Below are 20,782 nucleotides of genomic sequence, written 5' to 3'. Positions count from 1 at the left end.
CGTGTCCTCTGCTGACAGAGCACACACCTGAGTTCTGCACAGGAGGAAAACAGAAAGAGAGGTAGACCTTGGCTTGCAAGTCTGTCAGAATTGACATTAAACCTTTATATTAAATCTTTGTGTTATGACTATCTTAATCAGCTTAATTACTGTGAAGCATTAACTGTATTTCAGCAGGACTGATAGTTAAGGATTTCAATAGCTTAATAGTCATAATATTTGAATCCACAAATCAACTGGGTTTTATGCTGATGAGTCAGACAGTTCTGAGTAACAATAGGTGACTTTTCTGAGTAGAGTTAATAGAGTTTCAGGAAAATAATAATTTGACAACCATAAGACTTTTTTAAAGGCTTCTTGAATGTTAATTTAAAGGTTGACTTACTGAAAAGCTGTATTTACAGAGCAGTCTGGTAACTGCCCTATCTCTAGGGTACCCATTCTATTGTCTTGCCAAACTTCTGGAAAAGCAGCAGCTGAGTATGAGTTATAGGTTTACATGATTATTGTTTGCATTTGAACATTTGTAATGAAATGGCTTAGCTGAACGTCTGTGAAAATGCATAATTTGATGAATTTTCAGCGTCAGAGAGAGAAATGTTGCACCAGCATAGAATCAGATGAAAGACAAATCAAGTGAGAGTTGGGTATATGCACTTCCTTAAAGCCACATCTGTCAAAGCTCTTGCACTTTCCTCGTACTGAAAATTGCATTTAAACTCAAACAGACCAATTAGAAGACACTTAATACCAATCTGTCTGGGAGGGAGAAGGGGGGATCATTCCACGGGTATTCTTAAACGGGTATCATAGAGCAGTCACGTTCTCTGACCCCAAAATTATTCAAAAATTCTTGGTTTGCAAATTGATGGGGGAAAATTTTCTTCATGTGGAATAGTTAAAAGGAAGAGCCATGAAATTAAAAAAAAAAAAAAAAAAAGAAAATGCCTGTGTGTGGGTGAGGAAAATGCCATTCCAGATTCTCTAAATTCACCACCTTGTGTAGCTTGGCCAAAAAGATGAAATATCAGCTAATGTCATATAATCTCTTCAGTTATTCTTTACGTAAGACAGGTGATTTATAATTCCCAATTATGCAATTAAAATGCTAATTACTCCTCACCTAAACTCTCTGTTCTTGAACTGAGATTATCAATTACCTTCAATCACTGCAAATCACATATGACATATGTGACAGTGCCGAGTTTTGTATTATTTATGGACTTTATGTTTCGTGTGTCTCTGGTTTCCAGGAGGCATTAATGGCTTTACCTTGGTAGACTTTGTTTCCTGAAGGAATGGTATCCCTTCTGATCTGTGTTGGTTTTGTATCTGAAAGTATATCTGCGTTTTGGGGTCCCTGCCCTGAGCTCTGGCTTGTCATCCATTTCAGAACAGCAAAGTAGCACATTTAGAAATCCCAACAGGAATTATTTACTACAGAGGTGAGCCCACCTGCTTCTGTGCTGCTTCTACACAGCTCTTCCTTTCTTCATAAATGTTCTGTGCTGTGTTTGCATTAATGTGCTGCCAGTTTGCTGTGCCGTACCTGCTTGCCAAAATTACAGTTCTTCTGTTCCTGCTGAACTCAATAGCATTGTTCTCTTCTAAGGTTCCATTATTATGTAGAGTTTGCTGCACATAAAGAAAAACAACATAGTTAAAAAAAACCAGCAAAAGTGAGAACAGAATCTAGATGTTAGAATTCAGAAGGGTCAACATTTTTTTAAAAATACCCATTATTTTTGCTTGTGCATGATAGAAATTAGGACAACTGTAGGTAGAGGTGCTTCAAGGTACAGCCACTTCCAGGATCTCTGGCTGATAGTGAGCTTCAGCAGCTCTTCTCCCTGAGCATGCAAAATAACCCAGCCAGTGGTTTGAATCTAAAAGTTTCATTAGAAGTAGTGCAACCACTTAGTTTGAGAACTCAGTGCATAGAAGTGTTTTTGTTTCCTGTTGTTCATGGATCTGTAAGTTCTATTCTAAACAATTTGCAGGCATGTAGAGCACTTAAATAATAACACTGCTTTCATAAACCATTAATTATGTTGTCTCCAAGGTGCAGAATAACTTTGCTCATCTGCTCATTGTGCTGTTTTTCTTGTTCTGCTGCAAGTTTGTAATCCATCGTTTGTTCATTAATACTTGGATTATTCCTCCTACTCTTCTCCACTCTCCTTCTTTACCCTTTTGCAACGAAGTACTGACTTTTTTTTGTTTGCTTGTTTTTGTGCTAAAACAACTTCAGACTTGTTTGGCAACACTGCAGTGTGCTGTTGTGAACTAAATGAAAATAGGATTAGATAGGCTAAGCCTTTAAGCATCTAGTTGCCCGTGGAAAATAAATTATATTACCAGAGTAAGTAGGTTAACAAAGAAAAATGCTCTGTATTTAAGAACCTCACGGTGTCTAGTGTGGGATTAAGGGAAGCCCTGCTCACTCTGCTCCTGCATTCACTGATGGGATGTTACTCACACCTTCCCTGCTTTCCTCTGAGCATGTTTCTTCCAGCCTACTTTGATAATTTTAAATGCTTTAGGCATCATGGGCAAATTATATTTACTGTGGATCACCAGTTTTGTGTTATTTGGGCTTCATAGCTTTTTTTGTGTGTCCAAATGATCAAAACAGTGGCTTTTAGTCCTGGTATAAACAGAGAGATCAGCTTTGGAGTATTTGGCCTTCCATGAATCCTTTAACAAAAGTTTGGGGTTCAGCCTGTCTCATGGCTATACTTCATATTTACACTCTACAAAAGCCTAATAACACAGTCTAGTTGTAATCCTGGTGACAAGGAAGACCTGAAAATAAGCAAAAAGTGTGAGGGCAATCATTACAGATAGTTCTATCCCTCCTGATTTAAAGTGCCTTTATTCTGCAAATTCACTTAAGTTAAGAAAACTGTTGACATTAAAGCTGCTTATTTTACATTCATAGCAGACACCTGATTGTCATTGTCAGTGTGCTTTGGATAGCATTAGAAACTGGACCAAGGATGATCATGGGACACAAGCATCACTGTCAGAATGGTTTTGATAATTTATCATAAAGACTGTTCATAGAAGGTTTTCCTTTAGTGGCTCTTTGGGCTGTTTTGAACTTGAGGCTTTTGAAGCATTCAGGAGTTTTGTTTGGATGCATGCAGTGCTCCAGAAGATCTGAGGCATTGCCAGTATGTACTTGTTCTGTTATTTCTGAATTTTCTGAACCCGTTATTTCTGAAAGGGGACTTTTCTCAGGTCACTGTAGTCAGTGAGGCAGTTGAGACTCAGAGCAGTGGGGGTAACACTGTCTTGTGCCTTGGCAGATTTGCAAGGCTGGAGCAGGTGCACTCATGTCAGATTGACCTGAGCTGATGCTTTGATGCTTGCCTGTTTTTCAGTTAATGGAAAAAAGAGTGAGTTTTTTAAGACTACCTTCATTCTCCACATATTGTCAGTCAAAGAAAGTGATGTTTTTGGCAAAAAGAAAAAGCACCAAACCCGGGATGATTCAAAAGCAGTGCAAGGCCCATGCCAGTGCTAGCAAATGTCTGCATTTAAAAGGTAACATCTGAGAGCCAATACACCAGTGGCTGATCTGTAGACACCACTGAGGTTCTGTGTTCATGGTAAATAAAACACACCCTCCAGAGAAATACCGCACAAAACATGACAGGGAGCTGTGAAACCCATTAAAAAAAAAAAGGAGAGAAAGAGGTGCTTAACTTCTGTGTCTCTGTTGCATTAAAAGCTCATGACAAAGCATCCATCACCAGCATAGAACTGACTGAATGCACATGTCCTCCAGTCAAAAAGACCAGGCAAAGCTCAAGATGCAATATTTGCAATGCATGTGGAGAGACAGATTGAATTATAGTCCATCCAGCTATTTCAGACTTTATACTTCCGTGTTGCACTTTTGGATGAAGATTCTTACAGGGTGGAGTCAGTGAAATCCTGGTGTGATGAAGTCTAGTGGCAGAATCTGCATTGACTTCAGTGGAACCAGGGCTTTAACTACAAAATGCTGGCCCTTTCTCTGATTCTCTATAGACACTTTTCAGCTTTGAAAAGCCAGCACTTGCCATTAAAGAGATACCCAATCCTTCATTTATCTATGCCATATTATACAAGGTTGTTGGCTGTCTCTGATGGAAATGTTGGATTTTTTTTTTTTCCCAGCTGCATGAACATGTTTGTAATGAGTCATACACCAAAAAACAAAATTCAAAAAAGCAACCTGAGTGGTTTTACTAGCAGAAAACTCATCACCTGGCAAAGCTGTACTATCACCGCTCAGTCTCATAAATAACTGCTTCTTTCTTACTCTTAAAAGGAAGTCCATAATGTTTGATGAAACAATCAGGTTTCTTTTTTAGAAAAGAGAAACGAAGTTCAGGCAACAGCTGGGTTATACGAAGCATGTCTTAATTTATTTGTTGCTTTTTACTGCTAATTGGGGAGTGCTGCAAAAGGTGAATACTATTACTCGGCTGCATAGTTTCATATTAATTGCAACCATGAATATGTGATCAGTTGTCATATGGAAAAATAAACCCTGCTATCCTGCATCACTGATGATGGAAAGATGTTTACAGCCTTCATTATTTCATTTTTAAAGCTCTTTAGAAGGTTACTGAAACTTGCTGTGTAGAGGGCGCAGTTTATTCAATCATTTAAAGTGAAGGGTCTATAAAATACACTGAAAGTTGCTTCCTATAATGTAACTGTACATATATAGCAGTGTAATTATTGTGCAAAATCTTTGTACATAGTGCCACGTCTTGCAGAGTAGACCTTGCCTGCAAGCAAATGTTTGCATGTAAAATGTCCGTTTTTGGGCAAAAATGGCTGTGTCAGACCAAATGGCAGTTTAGATGATAAACTTCATTAGCTCAGTTTAGTGATATCTCCGCTGCGCTCTCACCATGTCAGAGTTTACCCTTAACTTCTCTGGCATTTGACCTACTCTTTGCCATTATTCATTTCTAGGATAAAACAAACTTCCTATTTTCTGCCTTGTAAACCACAGTATTTTGAATAGAAAAGAGATCCTGTAAACAACATCTCCCTACTGACTCTCTAAATTGAGGCTTTTCTTTCTTCCTGTGTGATTAATTTGTATGTTTTGTTTTGTTTCTCTTTAAATACTGTCATTTTGTGTCATTTTAAAATCCAGTTTGGATTTACAAGCATGTAATGCCTTTAATATCCTTTGAATTTGAATTGTGTTCCGTGGATTTCTGCCTCAGAAGGACAGAATCACAGCATCTCTATTCTTTGAATGACACCATTATCACTCTGTGTTAATGAAATGATTTGAGTTTTTCAAGGAATGAGGTTTTGAAACGCATTCAGTACTATTAAAGGGAATTGGATTGCAGCTAGAGCATATTTCAAAAAGAATAGAGTGATCCATGATATATGCTTAGGTCTTAAAGCACCTAATCCTATATTAATTGTGCTTTGGGCACATCTGCCCTCATGTGAAGGCGACTTTGACAGTGAAGATGAAAATGTTTTAATGCTTTTTAAGGCCAAACAGCTCCTCCAGCAGGATGGCAGTGCTGTGTTGTACTGTTCTTTATAGGCTGAGGAGACTCAGCCTGATATTACCACCTTATCTTCTTGCTCTTGGGATTGAGTCTGTGTTCATTTTATCCCCCCTGTTTGGACAGGGGAAGATCATTGAGGTATTTATGTACCACAGCCTGAAATGGAGAAGTTTTGTGTTTTCTCTGTTGTGCTACAGACTAGAAAACATGAGACCATCCATTCCAGCATGGTCTGTGGCACTGGTGGAAAGGGCTTGGTTTTAGATAATGGGAGAGCTCTGCTGGCTTCTCTGGAGAGGAGGGTGAACAGCTTAGTCAGAAGCAGATCAGGCTTTGGGAATATTTAGTTCAGCTTTCAGCAGGAGGTGTCTGTGAGGTGGGAAAATTGAGAGGGCTTCTGAGGAAATTATTTTGGAGAGCTTTGTCCTGTCTGGCAAGCTCCTTCCCCAGTGAAGGGCTGGTTGGACTTCACTTTTCCTGAATCTACATGCCATGGCCTGAAGGCAGCAGGAGTGAAAATAAGGATCACAGATGTGATTGTGTACCTGAAATACAGCAAGAGGTGGTTATTTCAGTTCTACTTCTGAGGGTTTGGGGCAAATTCAGCATTTTAGCTGCTCCTATCCTGTTCGTTCTGTGGCCAGATGAACTCCCCTTTGCCAACAGTAATTTCCCCTTCTGCCTGGAGTTGTTAAGGAAAGCAATTGCCATTTGAAGCTACTGAGCTGCACTCGAGCCCCTCTTCCCTGTTGCAGAGTTGCTTAATGGCTCTGTGGAACCCCCGTGCTGCTCTGCAGGGCTGCTGAGCTGGGGATGTGGGGGAACACGAGAGCTCAGCTGAGCAGAAATGGGCAGAGAGCCTCGTCGGGAAGCTGGGGATTTAAACCAACCCAGCTGTACTCCGCAGGGCTTGCTTTTCTCCCTGTCTCGGGGTGGTTTTGCCTAAATCATTAATTACTGCCTTTCTGTCTTTGCAGCCTGTTCCAGCACTACTGCTACGCCCGGGGTGGGATGCGCCACACCTCCTACACCTGCATCTGCGGCAGGTAAGTCAGTGCCTGACGCTGGACTGGGCAGTCTTTGTGGTCAGTGTCCCGCTGGATGTTTTAAAAATCGTTCCTGTAAGGCATGGGGTGTGTTTGCAAGTGCCACCAGTGTGGGTTCTCACCTGTTTCCACTGGAGAAGCCAGAGAGAAGTGGATAGCGCTGTCTCTTAAAGAAAGAACTTGGTTGTAGATTCTGCTGCACTCAAGAGGTTCTCCAGTGGCTGCTGCTGCTGCTGCCAAGATCATGTTTATGCTCACATCTGTGCTGCAATTGGCTTTTTTATTAAATAGTGTTACGGAGAAGGGCTTTAGAGCTACTCTCTGCTGCTCAAATATGCTTCTTTTGAAATACACCTTAAGTATTTAATATAATTCTCAAAATTCTCTGTCTCTCAAAGTTTAGGGTGCAATTAAAATAATCTCTTTGGAGTGTGGGAATCTTTTGCTCTCTCTTTCTCTTGCTGAATAGCTAGTGTTGAAGGTTATTGCATTTAAGAAAGCAATATAAAAGTTCTCCCTACAGTTGTAGAAATGCACCAGAGAACAGTGTAGGATATATGCTGAAGAACAGCTGTGTGCTTTGTGCACAGATTAATCTTACTTAGTGGAATTAATCTAATCAGAGATATATGACAGATGAAGCATATATGTTGGTATATATGTTCCACTTGTCATTCTGCTGCTGCTGAGAAACATTTGCCCTACACTGAAGTCACATACAAAAGATGATTTTTACATTAAAGACAATAATGCTATATTGCTGTGGAGGTAATAAGGACAATTAGCACCTTCACTTCTTTCTGTTGTTTACTCAATTGCTGATTTTTAAATGCAGTTTTCCAATTTATATGCGTGAGCAGTCTTATGGAAATTGTATATCCAAATTGTCTGAAAAGTTTCCTGTTTTAAATACCGTCATATAATTTGAGAATTCAGTTCAGAAGTGAATGATGACAGGAGCTTCCTGGGTGTCCTGTCCCACCAGGCTGGAGGGGCTTAGCAGGGCAGGGGAGTGGTGTTAGAGCTGCCTCTGAACTACTGGAGGATTTAAAACAGAGGATGGAATGCAAGAACCAAACAATATTGTGACTCTGTTGTAGCTGGGAGCTGGCATCCTGCCATTAGAATAAAAAGTGCAGACAAACTTGATTTAAAGAAAAAAATTGTATGAGATAGAACACAAAGACTTTGTCTGTAAATTTTTGCATTCTGACTATGAGTGAGGAAGAATGAATAATATTAGCAGTTTTAAGCTAGGTCCTAATAAATGAATGAATTCAATTAACATAATAATGGCAGAAATTAATAGACATTTTTTATTACCATGAAAACGTCATGCATTGTAAATATTTCACTTAACTACATTTACAACTAAAAATAGCTTTTGCAGTTAAGATTTTTGAGTGGTTACGTTTTATTCTATTCATGCTGAGTTTTGTATTTTTCTGAACACTTAAAATTGGCATATTTTGACAGGATCTTTCCTTCTGAGATTACAGGCCTGATAATAATTTCTGTAGGGGAGAATCATCTTTTCCGTAGAAGTTTGCTATTCACATTTTAAAAAAGATACTGACTAAGCTGGAAATCTGGAGTAATCAATATAATATTTCTGTACAGAAATAAATCACCTGTCACCTGATGATTTGTTGCTGTCCCTGTCCAGTGTTGTGTTCTGGAGGAAATAGTAAATGGATATGTGTTTTATGTATTTACTGTTATTATCAGAATAATCACACACATTGATTATTATTACAGGGTGTCACCCAGCGAGGTTAGTCCTGTGGTTGGTGATACTTTCACACACTGTCAGCTTGGGAGTGGTTTGAAGCACAGACACCAGCCAAGTGCAATTAAAGGAGAATGGAGCATTTGATAAGAATACTTGGATATATTTAGCTCTCATCTACCAAGTGTTGGCTTCCAAGTAGTGTTCAAAGGCTAATGAATTATTGTAGTGTCTTAAGGTACTGAGTAACCATTTTTACAAACGGGAAAGCAAAGGTAATCCATTCACAGTGTGTCCTGGTGACACTGGTAGATGGCATCCACTGAGAACCAGAGATTCCAGCTGGAGTTGGGTGGGAGCATCGGTATCTCTGCAGCCACCTCAGAAGCCACAGTCAGCTGCTAGTTGTTAATATAATTCTGCTGCAGCTTAGACTTGTTCAGATCTTTTTGACAGATGTCTCTGGGCAGATGAAAACTCTCATCAGATGATACCAGTGATTGGGAATAGCACTGTGCAGTAAAATGCCTTCCTCTATCTGAGGATCACCCTAAGTGAAGCTTTTTGGGTATGTCCAGGATACTCACTGAATCTGTTTTTCTTTCTTTCATTTCAGTACAACTTTGTAGTTTTCATGTCCTAGATGAAAAGTGGAGAGAAGGGCTTCCTTCTGGATTGTTTCTATGATGATTTAAATCATGGTGGAAGTAGTCTGTGGTTTTAGTTAATGGTCTGTTGGTTTTCCTTTGGATGTCCTTAATGCAGAGCTAATAGCTGCACTTTCTGTAATGCTTCATGCTCAGCATAGTCCTGTTCTTAAAATATTGCTGACTTTCCTTCTCTTTTTTCAAATAATTTGTTTTCAGGGTGCTTTCTGATCTAAAATATATCTTGGGGGTTCGTTTTCCTTTGCTGGTAATGGGAATCTCTTCCTACGCTTTGCATTCTCAGTGGTGTTAATTTGCAGCTTTTCCGCTGCTTCATGCAATTCTTTCTGTAACAAACACGTTTTTGGCACCAGTTAGAGGCAAATTATTAAGGGAATAAATACTGATAGACAGAAACCTCTTGGAGGGCTTTCCAGGTTGGCTGCCTGAAGGCAAGCTCTGGCACCACTGCGTGTGGTGGTTTTGCTGACCAAAAGGAAGGCAGTGGAGCTGCCAGTGATCCTCACCTCCCCACAGCGCTTCATCTTAATCCCCAGCTTGGCACTCTAATGCCAGACCTTTAGATTGTTTCTTCTTGGGAAAGAAATAAATAGCTTCTACAGGAAGGCTCGTTGTCTTTGCCACTGGCTGGGGGCTTTGTTTAAACTGTTTTGAAGCCACCTTGAAAGTCCTGTTGAATCAACGTGAACGACTTCTGGCCAGCTGTGGCATTTACCCTGTGGGTACACATCACTTTTGTAGCACTGCTCCTAAAGCACCTTCCCACCTTCATCTTGGGGCAGTGGTGAAGATGCATCCTGTGGGGGAGGTTGGACGTGCAGCTCTTGGCAGGAACCAGCTGTAGGTGTTTTAGTTCGGGTCAGAAGTGCATTTTTCTGGGACGAGCTCTCCCACTTATCCTCAGCTGCAGGACCTGCTCAGAGCCAGGGACCAGTCCTGCAGTGCACATGCTGGATTTGTTTCGGGTCAAAACCAGCTGGGACAGCTTTCAGGAGCAGGCCTGCCTTGGTTGCCAGTGGGTGTTGAGCCTGGGGGACGTGCCCAGAGCCAGTCCCAAGGGCGCAGATCTGCTCACTCCAGTCACTCCAAGCCTGCACTGCACGTGGTATGCATGTCTGGTCTTCAGCACCAACTGTGCTCTCCGTGCTCTGATCCCATGTGCACAGCAGAGCCAAGATGTGCGTGACAGATAAGGAGCCTCAAATGCCAAGAGAGATTGTGGCTCTGAACGCTTCACTGACGGTGCTGAAAAACAGATTTTTCATGCATCTCCCGTCACAGTTGGTGCTGAACCCTACAGAAATATTTTGTAAACTAAAACCTTTACATTAAAATGTGCAAAAGGCATCCCCTCTTCTTTGTGTTTTCAGTGCCTTTTGTTGAAAGTGTTTGTGCAGTCCTCAGATTTGAGTATATGACTTATTTATGCCCTGGTGTGGTGTATGACACCGAGGGTGCCAAACATACGAGGATAAGTAAACAAGCTGTCTGCAAATACATTAGCATGGAGTCATGCCCTTAAGCTTCATGATAATTTTTTAAAAGTTGATCATAAATATATGCATGTGCTGTTTGCCTCTCCTACTTTATCCCCGTTTTTGGAGGGAGATAAGGAATAGTATCTGCAGCTAAAACCCTGACAGACTGCTGTGCAGTGTCTCTGTGAACGTGGCAGCTGTTGGTGGGTTTTAATTATTTTCTGTATTTGTCCTTAAACACCAAGCATGTGAGTTCACAAACAGTGTCATGCGCAGCACCAAGATCATTCCAGTTGTTTCCAGGTGCCACCCTCCCAAAATCTCAGCCCTCCCCCTGGGAAACAGTTCTTCAGGCAGGAAATGATGCTGACAGTCCATGGCAGAGGTGGGAGTAGCCTGCTCTGCTGCCCCTTGCACGTGAAAGGAGGCAGCTGAGGCTGGGAACACAATTCCCACCTTACACATTACCTTTTCTTTCCACTGCACTCCTCCGTTGCCCTATTGCAGATTTTTTTTCTTCACATAGAGCAAACTAATTTTGAAAGTGTCCTGGTGTGGAAAACTGTTCCAACAGTGCCCAGGAGACAGGACATCTCAGAAGGAAACCCATGTCTGTCTTTATCCTGTGCACAAGTTTTATGGAGCCATTTTTAGCTATCTGCACAACAACAGAGGTTCCCAGGTCCAGTGTCCAGGAAGGAAAAAGCATCCAGCCAGTTGTGAAACTGTGTTTAAGCCATTGGACCAGAATCATGGAATTAGCCTTAATTCCTAATTCCATGGGGGTTTTTAACTCTTGATTTAACAACTTTAATTTTCCCCTTTGGAGTGTGTATAATTTTAAGAAACACACTTTGTATCAGAAAATCATTCCCATGATTCTGAAATCACCCTTCCCTGCCTTATTACATAGTGATTCTTACATGCTAAAAAATACTTAACAGTAAATACTTATTGTTTTCAAAATATCAACGTGGAATTATTCTAAGATCATCAAGTCCAACCATTAACCCAGCACTGCTGAGTCCACCACTAAATCATGTCCCCAGGTGCCACATCTACATTTTAAGTACTTCCAGGGACATTATCCAGCCAGTTAGATTGATGATTTGCTCCGTGCTACCCCACAATCATTGTGTTTGGAGTTACTGTATCTGGATGACTGATGATCTATTAAATACCCAATTGATCACAGGTATTTAGTGTATCTTGCAGGTAATCTCTGTTTGGATGCAGTCCACGCTTACTGCTTTTGTAATTGCACCTATCAGAGGTCTAATGTGAGAAGTGTGCCAGGTGTCACATTTACTCCGGGTGCAACAAAAGATTCCTTGAAACGGAGCTCAGGTTCCTGCCACCTGAGGTGTGAAGCTGTTCCACCATCACACACTTAAAAGAATCAAATTTGAGCAGGGTGAGCAGTATGGTTTTGACTAAAGCTGAGGTACAAACTGGCAAGTCAGCTGGAGGAGTGAGAGAGATCCCCCAGTAACCCTGTCCCAACATATGTATTTTTAGATGTGATATAATTCTTTTAGCATTTTGAAGAAAAAAGTGAGGGCATCAATCTGAGGAGAACACCGAAAGAAAAATAGGTAGAGCTTGGGATCTTTACCAGCCTTTTAACTGACACTTTATAGACCTGGGGGGAATATCAGTAGAGAAGAGAGGATGCCAAGGGCAAACGTAGGTCACCAAATGGATCACAGAGCTTCACAACGACAGAACAAGGGTCCATCCTTCTCTGGAGCTGTTTTATTCTTGTGAAACAGAAGATTTTGCTCTGAAAGATTTCCAGGAATAAAAATCTTTTCTTTGTAATGTGATTTTTAAAATAAGAAGTAGGAAAAAGAGCGACAGTTTTCATACCTGTTACTTGCTGCTGACGTCGTATGCTGGGAAGCTCCCTGAGCAGCAGGCCACCAGAGGGAAACTGGAGCTGTTTCCCTGGACAGCTCCATTTTCCCAGTCCCAGTGATTCCTAGAGTGTTTCACACATGTCAGATTTTACTCCAGTGGAAGTTAGTTTGTTTTGTGCCTCAGACTACTTAACCTCAAATAAGGAAAAATATCACTTAGTAATTAAAAAAAAAAAAAAATCCAGATGGTAACAAGCAGGTGTAAGTTGAAAGATTACTTGTGCATCATTCCTTCCTTTACGCTGTCACAGAGATGGGAAATATTCATGTGAACTGTGCCAAGTCCCTTCTGCTCCTTCCCATCCCCAGCTCTGCTGCACTAGCGGCTGGGCAGGGCTTGGGAGAGCTCTCACTGCTTCCTGTATGATTATGCTGATGTTTTTACAGTGTTCTTTCTCACGTTGAGTGAATGTGTGTGTGAATGTTTCTTCTCTCACTAACTGTGCTGCGTTTTCTTTGTGCCTGCCAGTGGGGAGAACTCGTCTGTTTTGCACTACGGCCACGCTGGAGCCCCGAACGACAGGACTATTGAGGATGGAGACTTGTGGTAGGTGAAGGGCTGGAGTTTGTTTGATATTTCTGTTTCACTGCTGCTGTTTCCATGCAGGAATTGTAGGTACTCGTGGAGCTAGGTAGTAAAATGATGGCTGCATAATGGTCAAAAGTCTAAATCATTAAAACAGAATGTAACGTTGCGTGCCAAACTAGTGTGGTTTCCTCCAAAAGTCCTGTGTGCCTGCATCTACAGTTGAAAGGGAGGAGACTCTGTTTTCAAACACTTCTGGGCCAGAGGCACTCAGAATTTAATTTAAGAAATGGCTGTATTCTAAGTACAAGGGTAGTTGCAAAATTTGGCATCTGGGTTTGCTCTTGAACCTCAAATCCAAACCTCAGCTCTGATGGTGGGGTGGAGGATCACAAAATTGTTGGCTGCTTTTAGAGAACTGCATCCAATTGCAGTCTGGATTAGACCTTACAAATGCTTGTAAATTGAAAGACACACCTATTTGTGTGGGGTGTGACATATCAGATTGTAACTTTTGTACTTGGCTCAAAAAGCCTGCATTTATAAAACGCAGAACTAGTTTTGGAGGAGTTAATCTTGGAGGATTTGTACTGGATTACCTTTGGAGCACGTGCAAAAAGGGTGTAGGTGTGCATTTTCACAGGGGAATGTAAAGGTGTGAAGAAAAGCAAATTAGTATTATCAGCGATAAGCTCAAAACCTATTATGGAAAACAAATTGAATCTCAGAAGTTAAAAAATATGACTTATTGGCTAATGTTCCAGGCACATCTGCAGGTGCTGCAGAGTGAATTTGTGGAATTACAGATAGGTACTTTCTTTATAATACTGTAAAAAACTTTTAAGAAACTTCTTGTACAAAAGTTTATGTATTATCTTTATCTGTGGTTAATAGCTTACTAAACCCATCAAATACTACTGTTAATTTATTGCTTTCATTTATGACTATGTTGTGTTTGAGTAGATAATATGCTGTGAGGGTTTTTTTTTTTTTTTTTAATCAGGCAGGACACACCAACATGATACTGTATCAGCTGAGTCATTCAGTTAAATTTAAACACTTTTTACTGAGCTATGACACAATGCATTATGATACCCTGTATTTGAAATAAAGGCCTTTAAATTTCGAGGGAGACCTCAGGGTGAAGGATATATGTAGGAACCTTTTATTTGCAGTCTGAGGACAGTTTAGTGGGTGACTGTAGTCCCTCTAAACCATGAGAGCACACACAAGACTCTTCACAAACTCTTATTTCCTGCAGTATTGGCAAAATGTTTAAAATATGTGGGGGTTTTATTATCCTCATATGTGAATGTCAGGAAAGCCTCATCTACCAAATACATTGATCGCTTCTTAAGCATTTGGAGGCCACTGAGCAGCAACCCCACTTTGCAACCATCTCCACAGAGAGAACAAGGTTTGATACAGTTTAAAATAACCTCTTGTTTGAGCGGTCCAGTTGCACCGTGGTGTTGATGAGATGGAGTTTGTCAGGTGTAGATTAGTTTTAGCAAACTGGTGCTCCACGTGCACGAGCACCTGTCTGAGCCTCAGTCTCTGCCCCTACCTTCTCCCCCACTCACACACAGTCAGGCTCTGCTCCACACAAGTTTTCTTGGTACTTTTCCCAAGTGAAAATAAAAAAAATAGTAATAAGAAAAAGTAATTTGATTTCTGTAAAGACAATTTAAAAATACGCTCATTTTTCACAGTTGAAAGTAGTGTTTTGGAAAAAAAAAAAAAAAAAACATCTCGAGGTGGCTGCACTATCAGCATACAAATAATGCCAGGGCACTGCCTGGGTGGATTCACTGTGTGCTTTCACAAGGTTTAATTTGGGTGTAGATGGGTGTGTGTGTGTGCATACAGAGCAGGGCATTAAAACCACAGTGTGCTGATGTGTGTGTGTGTGTATCATATATGTGGCCTTCAATTAAGCTTTTTAATAGCTACGGGGAGCCCTCTGTTGGATAATCTTAGGAAGCCCTGAGCACGGGGAGAAAATAGGCTTTACTTCTGGTGAAAAAGAGTTTAGAAGTGTTTTAAGGGTTATTTCTGTTTCCTGCCAGTATTTTGGCATAAATTTAATTTAACGATTTATGTACTTGTATGTAACAGAATTGGGAGATTGGGTACTTGGTATGATTTTTATTAAATCCTTCAGTAGAATTTCATGTCTTTTTCTTGACATCATTTAGTAGATGTGAATGACATTCATGAGTTTTGCAGAAATATGCTGCTCAGGTTTTTTATGTGCAAAGCAGTGCAGTGCCATTAAATAAGTCAACAAAGCACCTGAATAATGGAAAAAATACATTTGAAAGACTAATGCTTTACTTCTCTGAAATGCTCGAGTGCATGCATTGTTTGCTCTTTTGAAAATATAAGTTACACAGATTTGGTTGTATCAAAAGGAGATCATAGGCCAAAATATTTGTGCTATTGCATTTTTATATATATATATATTTTTTTTTTTTTTAAGACTGTTAGTGTGACTGCTTCAAAAACTGTGGCAGGTTTAGAACAGCCTGGTTTTATGATGTTCATTTTTTAAAATTAACCTATATCAAATGGGTTTATTGCTTCTGTAAGAAAATGGTATGGAATTGCATCTCTGATATTGCATCATAATCCACACTTTTTATAGGTACAGCTTCTGCACTAAAAGATCCCAGTGCAAAACAAAGACTATCAAGAGAATTTCTGACAGTTCTTGTTAATACAGACTGTCTTGCTAAGCAGGGCTGTAATTTTCAGTCTATTAAATATTAAAATAGCTAACTAGCACAAAGCACTATGATTGACACAGAAATATTTCTAGGGAGGGTTAGGTATTCTATAGATACAGGCATTTAGCTGGTATGGATATTAAAAGTAAATATTGCAATAACAAGAAGTCATCGTTTGATATAAAAGATTCACGTACATCTGTGTGGTGAACATTTAAATTGTAATGATCCCTGTGCTCTAAAGCAAACACTTTTCCCAAGCAAGGGGAAGGTCAGAAAGGCCGTGCAGATAAATGTGCAGGCTGACCATCCCTGCAAATCACTGTTCTGGGCACTTGACCCTTTCGCTTGATATTAACTTTAAATAAAATCTTCTACGTGGAATGTTTCGAATCACAGCCTGCAGTGCTGACCCACAGCCAGGCTAATGCACGAGTACTGATTTCCTTCTGTCATCTTAAACCTGTGACAGCTGGGATTGAAACTGAGCCCTGGACTGCATTGTCTCAGGTATTGCATTACTAACTGTATGTCAAGACACCTCTTGTTTCTATACTGAGGCTGTAGCTGTGTTTGGTGTTAGGAAAAGTAGAGTCATAAGCAAAAGAACTTGTTGTAGTTTGCAATTTCCCGCCCTGTACACAAGAGGCCTCCAGCATTTCAGACAACCAGAGGTCCTTCAAAGTTTGGTGAGGAGTAGAATGAAATTAGAAGTGGCTACTCGAGAAGACAAAACCCCAAATAAATGAAAGGAGTAGAGATCTGACTCCCTGCTGTGCACAAATGAAGAGCAAATGGGACTCCTGCTCATCGGGTGGCACTGGCTCCTTCTCCCTGGGCAAGTGTCTCATGAGCTCTCCTCGGGCAGACGTTTTGCTTTTGTTCACACTGTGGAAAGATATTGGTTCAGTGGTTAGAGAGCCCTTGTGGGAGATGGAAACCTGCTTTCAGCTCTTCTAAACTCTCCCTGGCTGGAAGTAATGACTTGAATGACTTGACCCTGGAAAACATCATCCAGAGCAATTGCAGTCAGAGCCAGTGAGCTGCTGTGAAAAGCACTGGTCCCAGCAAATCAGCCTCTGCCTTCTGAAAAATCAAAGCTTCCTTAAAAATAAAGGAAGCAAATTGCCTTGAGTCCTCCCTTGTGTGTGCTGCCCCTGCCCTGGTGGTGCTGCGGTGTGGAGTCACACCCTGGCTGGGGAGAGAGGGGAAGGGAGAACATCAAAGCAGGAACAGAGAAAGCCTGGGGCACGGCAAACATCCCTTCTCACCTCTGTGGTCTGGTGCTCTGTTCTAGGAGCCATCAGAGGTGCGAACCCGGAGTGTATATTTTATATTTTGATTTTGAGAAGGCATTAAAATGGGGGTTTACTGCCTGCCTTTGTGTGTTCCCGGCACTGCCGCCTGCCAAAGGCACCTCAGGAGTTGATTGTTCTGTTGCAGTTGATCAGCAGGGCTCCTGCAACATTTGGCAAATGGAAAATGCTTCTATGATCTTAAAATAAAGATTGATTCTTCGTGACGAGGCTCCCACTTAAATAATAGAAATGTGGGAAATGCAGCCCTGACCCCAGAGGTGACTGAAATAGTTATGGCTGTTACCTCACATGCTTCTCTCAGGTGTCACGAGCTGCAGGTCTTGGCCTTTTTATGGCATGTATTTCAGTGGAAATTCAGCATTAGTAAGCAACTTTCACTGGCAGGTTCACTGAACTTCAAGCACTTAGTGCCATTTTGGGGAGGGTTAGTTGGTCCATTTTGGCTTCCCAAAAATAGTGGAAAGAATTGTGTTTTCTGCTGAATAGACAGCATTTTTGACTCAGCATTTTTAATGCTTTGCAATGTCCTCCCAAGTCACAGTGTTAATGAGCAGGGGACCCCGAGGCTGTGCTGGCTCTGCTCTGCACACCCTGAGAGAAGTTGGGCACTCTGGTACATCCCCCTGTGGGTCCAGGGCCCAGCACTGGCTGGTGGCAGGGGGATACTGGTCCTCCCTGGAGCGAGGGCCAGAGTGTAATTTGTTAAGATGGCTTGGGTGAAAGCATAAATAAGGGGAGTGCAGCATCAACTGCTTGTGAAGTGCAGCAGACCTCAGAGAGAGACCATTAACCTCTCATTCACAGTGGGACCATCTATTATTTACAAAGTACAACTAGCTTTAAAAGTTTAAATGGAAGCAGGTTGGATCGTCAAATAATGTCTTCCATTTTATTTGACTGTTTAACACTCTCATAATTACTTATTGATTACTTATTTCATTGAAATAATTTATTGATTTCAGTGAAAGCGTCGGGCAGAGTTCAGTATCCTTGGGGAAACAGAATGTCTCCCACTGCAAAAGCTCACTGCTGTTCCCATGAAATGCCATCTCTGCTGTGGATGACAGTAAAGCAAGTGAAAAATATTTTTGTTGCATTCAGGTACCAGAATTTAAGCACTGGGAAAGTTTTGTTAGTGTCACAAACCCAAACATACTTGTCATAGAAAGTACAATGTCAGCATAACATTAAATGGTTTGAACTATCTTGGCTGTATCAAGCAGCACTGTTATTTCCTTAGTCAAATGACAGAGCTGGGGATATGGAAAGCTGTCTAGTATTGCAAAAAGATCAGAATAGTTCAACTCGGAGGACTATTTTTGTTTCTGTTTCCTTCCCCATCCAAAGTTAGGACATCAGAATAATACTGACAGCAGGGGGCACTAAAATAAACACTCTGGAAGGAGCTGAGGTTTGTCCCAAGTTGGAATATTGGTAACCTAGTGGATTTGCCAGAGCAAAGGCACAGCGAGCCTTCTGGGAGCACTGCCTTCACGTGTATGCATTTCCCTCAAGGTGTGTCCAGCTTGTGCTTGTTTCCTTCCATTTGGCACTTGTATATAACTTTTAATAATTTCTTTTCTTCATCATCATCATCATCATTATTACTATTATTTATTTATTATTACTTCTGTTACTCTCGAAAGATCTTGTTTAACTTTCAGCACTCCTCACCTTGTCGTTTCAGGAGCTTTGTTCATCATAGGGAGCTTCCCTTGGCTGCCAGTACAGGTAGATGTGAAAGGTTGTTCTGGATGAAGCAGAGCTCAGTGTTAGGGGCTTTTTATTTTCAATGACTCAAAAGAGACAAAGGACAATTTTCAGGCTTCCTGGAGGGGCTGGTCACTCCCAGGTGTGTGAAGAAGGGGAGTTTTAGGTTGGATCTCGGCAGGTTCTTCCCCCAGAGGGTGGTTGGCACTGAACAGGCTCCCCAGGGCAGTGGGCACAGCCCCAAGGCTGCCAGAGCTCCAGGAGGCTTTGGACAACGCTCTGAGGGACAGGGTGGGATAGTTGGGGTGTCTGTGCAGGGTCAGGGGTTGGGCTGGCTGGTCCTTGTGGATCCCTTCCAGCTCAGAATATTCTTTGATGAATGTTGCAGAAGAAAGTTGCTTTTTACAAGGACTGGTCAGATTCAGTTGTTCATGATTATTCAGAAGGCTAAGCCTTTTATTAGCTAAAATAGAAATTAATAAATTTGCTAATTTCACTTCTTTGATCTCAAAGCATAATACACGGTTTTCTGTAATCCAAAGATTTGTCACTTTCTGTATAATCTGTGTGTATTTATCTTTTATATATACACACACCCTATGCACCTGCAGGGTACATATCGATTAAAACTGTATCAGCGCGTTTATCTTAATATTATTTTGTTTTATTATTACTACAGTGTTATTTGTAGAAAATACACTATCCTCTTTTTTGCACGAAAAAGTAAGTGTGTAATATAAAAGGGCTTTCTGTGAGTACTGAGTGGCTATCATTTATTCCAGGAAAATATTGAAAGGTTTTCAATAAGTCGATTAAAAGACTTAAGTGAGCTTGACACTCCTGTTTTGGAACTCTCACCATGTTTTATCGAGTTCTACAATACTAATGCGAACCTATAACCAAAATTCTTTTGTCCAGGTGGGGGCAATGTTGCATTTAAAAAGTGGGAACTCACCAATCTTTTTCCATCAGATAATAGAAGTCCTCTCTTTTCCACCCCAAGTAGAAAATCCTGTATTTATTATTTCCACCCCAAGTGGAAAATCCTGTATTTATTACTTCTTGAAAGCACTGCTTTTAAGATCTCAGGATGTTAATGTGTCAGATGTAAATGCTCAACTATTTTATGTGGGTGAGCCTTGTATTTTCATTTGGCCTTGTGCATTTTGAGGCATTTGAAAGTTCAGTGCTGTAATAATATGCAAAAATTATGGTTAGCTCTAACTTTTCAGTCTGCAGTTTTGAAACAACTTGTTGTTAGTAATTGTTTTGTTTCTAATAATAATACAAAGTACGTTGCTGCTACTTACTGGTTGATTGCAAAATCAACTGGCTATCCATTTCTTAAATAATTCCTTTGGCTTGATTCCTCTGGTTTGATTAATATTTACTATTTTCATCAAGTGTAGGTATTTTTCATTTTGTTGTAGCTATAGACTATATTAATTTTATGCTAATCTAGAAAAATTGAATTTGATTAAAAATAGAGAAATGTATTTGCTAGAATTAACAATAATTTTGCTCTAATTGAGTGTGTTCTGTTAGTCCTGGTTAATTCAGGCTGTGAGGTTGCCTGCTGTCAGAAATGTATAAGCCTTTTAACTAAAGTGGAGGTCACTAAGTATTAATAGTGTGTTTGCTGTAACAAATTTTAGCTTTTCTTGAAGTGCTGTATTTTAGTCGGCCTCTTAATTTTATGCTGTCTATAGTGCATGTGATGTCTTTTTAATTGTCACCTGTGAGTTCTATCTGTTCTATCTGTTTGTTAGTTTTAGCTTAGCATTCCCAGTGTAGTCTGAAAAAACCTGGCTGCTGTTGGATTGACTTGAGCAGAGTGTTCATCTCTTCAAAGAAAACAAGCAGAATAAAGCTTAGTCTCTTTTTTTAATTCTTGATAATTTAATGTGGGTCGTTTGTAAATGCTGTTTAGTGTAATCTGCTTTTTATGGAGGTCCTTAATACAAATACACATGAAGTATGACAGAAGTACTCTTGATGTACTTTTAATAATAAAAATTATTAAGTGAGGTGTGACAGACACTTCACCTGCTCCTGTGATCTCTGGTGGTTGTTTGTCAAGGCAACACAGGTCAGAGTGTCCAAAAACAACTGCTGAAA

General features: G+C 40.5%; 1 protein-coding gene across 1 annotated transcript in view; it reads left to right on the top strand.

Annotated features, from left to right (window-relative positions):
- The window catches only part of PEPD (peptidase D), a 111,471-nt gene that overhangs the window by 46,800 nt on the left and 43,889 nt on the right, over nucleotides 1–20,782 (top strand). The window contains exons 7-8 of the mRNA XM_027905610.1: nucleotides 6,518–6,586; nucleotides 12,850–12,927. Coding sequence (XP_027761411.1) covers nucleotides 6,518–6,586; nucleotides 12,850–12,927 — 147 coding nt within the window. The remainder of the gene's footprint in view (nucleotides 1–6,517; nucleotides 6,587–12,849; nucleotides 12,928–20,782) is intronic.

Source organism: Empidonax traillii, unplaced genomic scaffold (assembly GCF_003031625.1).
Source record: "Empidonax traillii isolate 1590-97213 ecotype Southwest subspecies unplaced genomic scaffold, ASM303162v1 scaffold1176:size335168, whole genome shotgun sequence".
In the NCBI taxonomy this organism is placed as follows: Eukaryota; Metazoa; Chordata; class Aves; order Passeriformes; family Tyrannidae; genus Empidonax; species Empidonax traillii.
The sequence above is the reverse complement of the archived record's forward strand: the minus strand, read 5'-3'. Positions and strand labels throughout refer to the sequence as shown.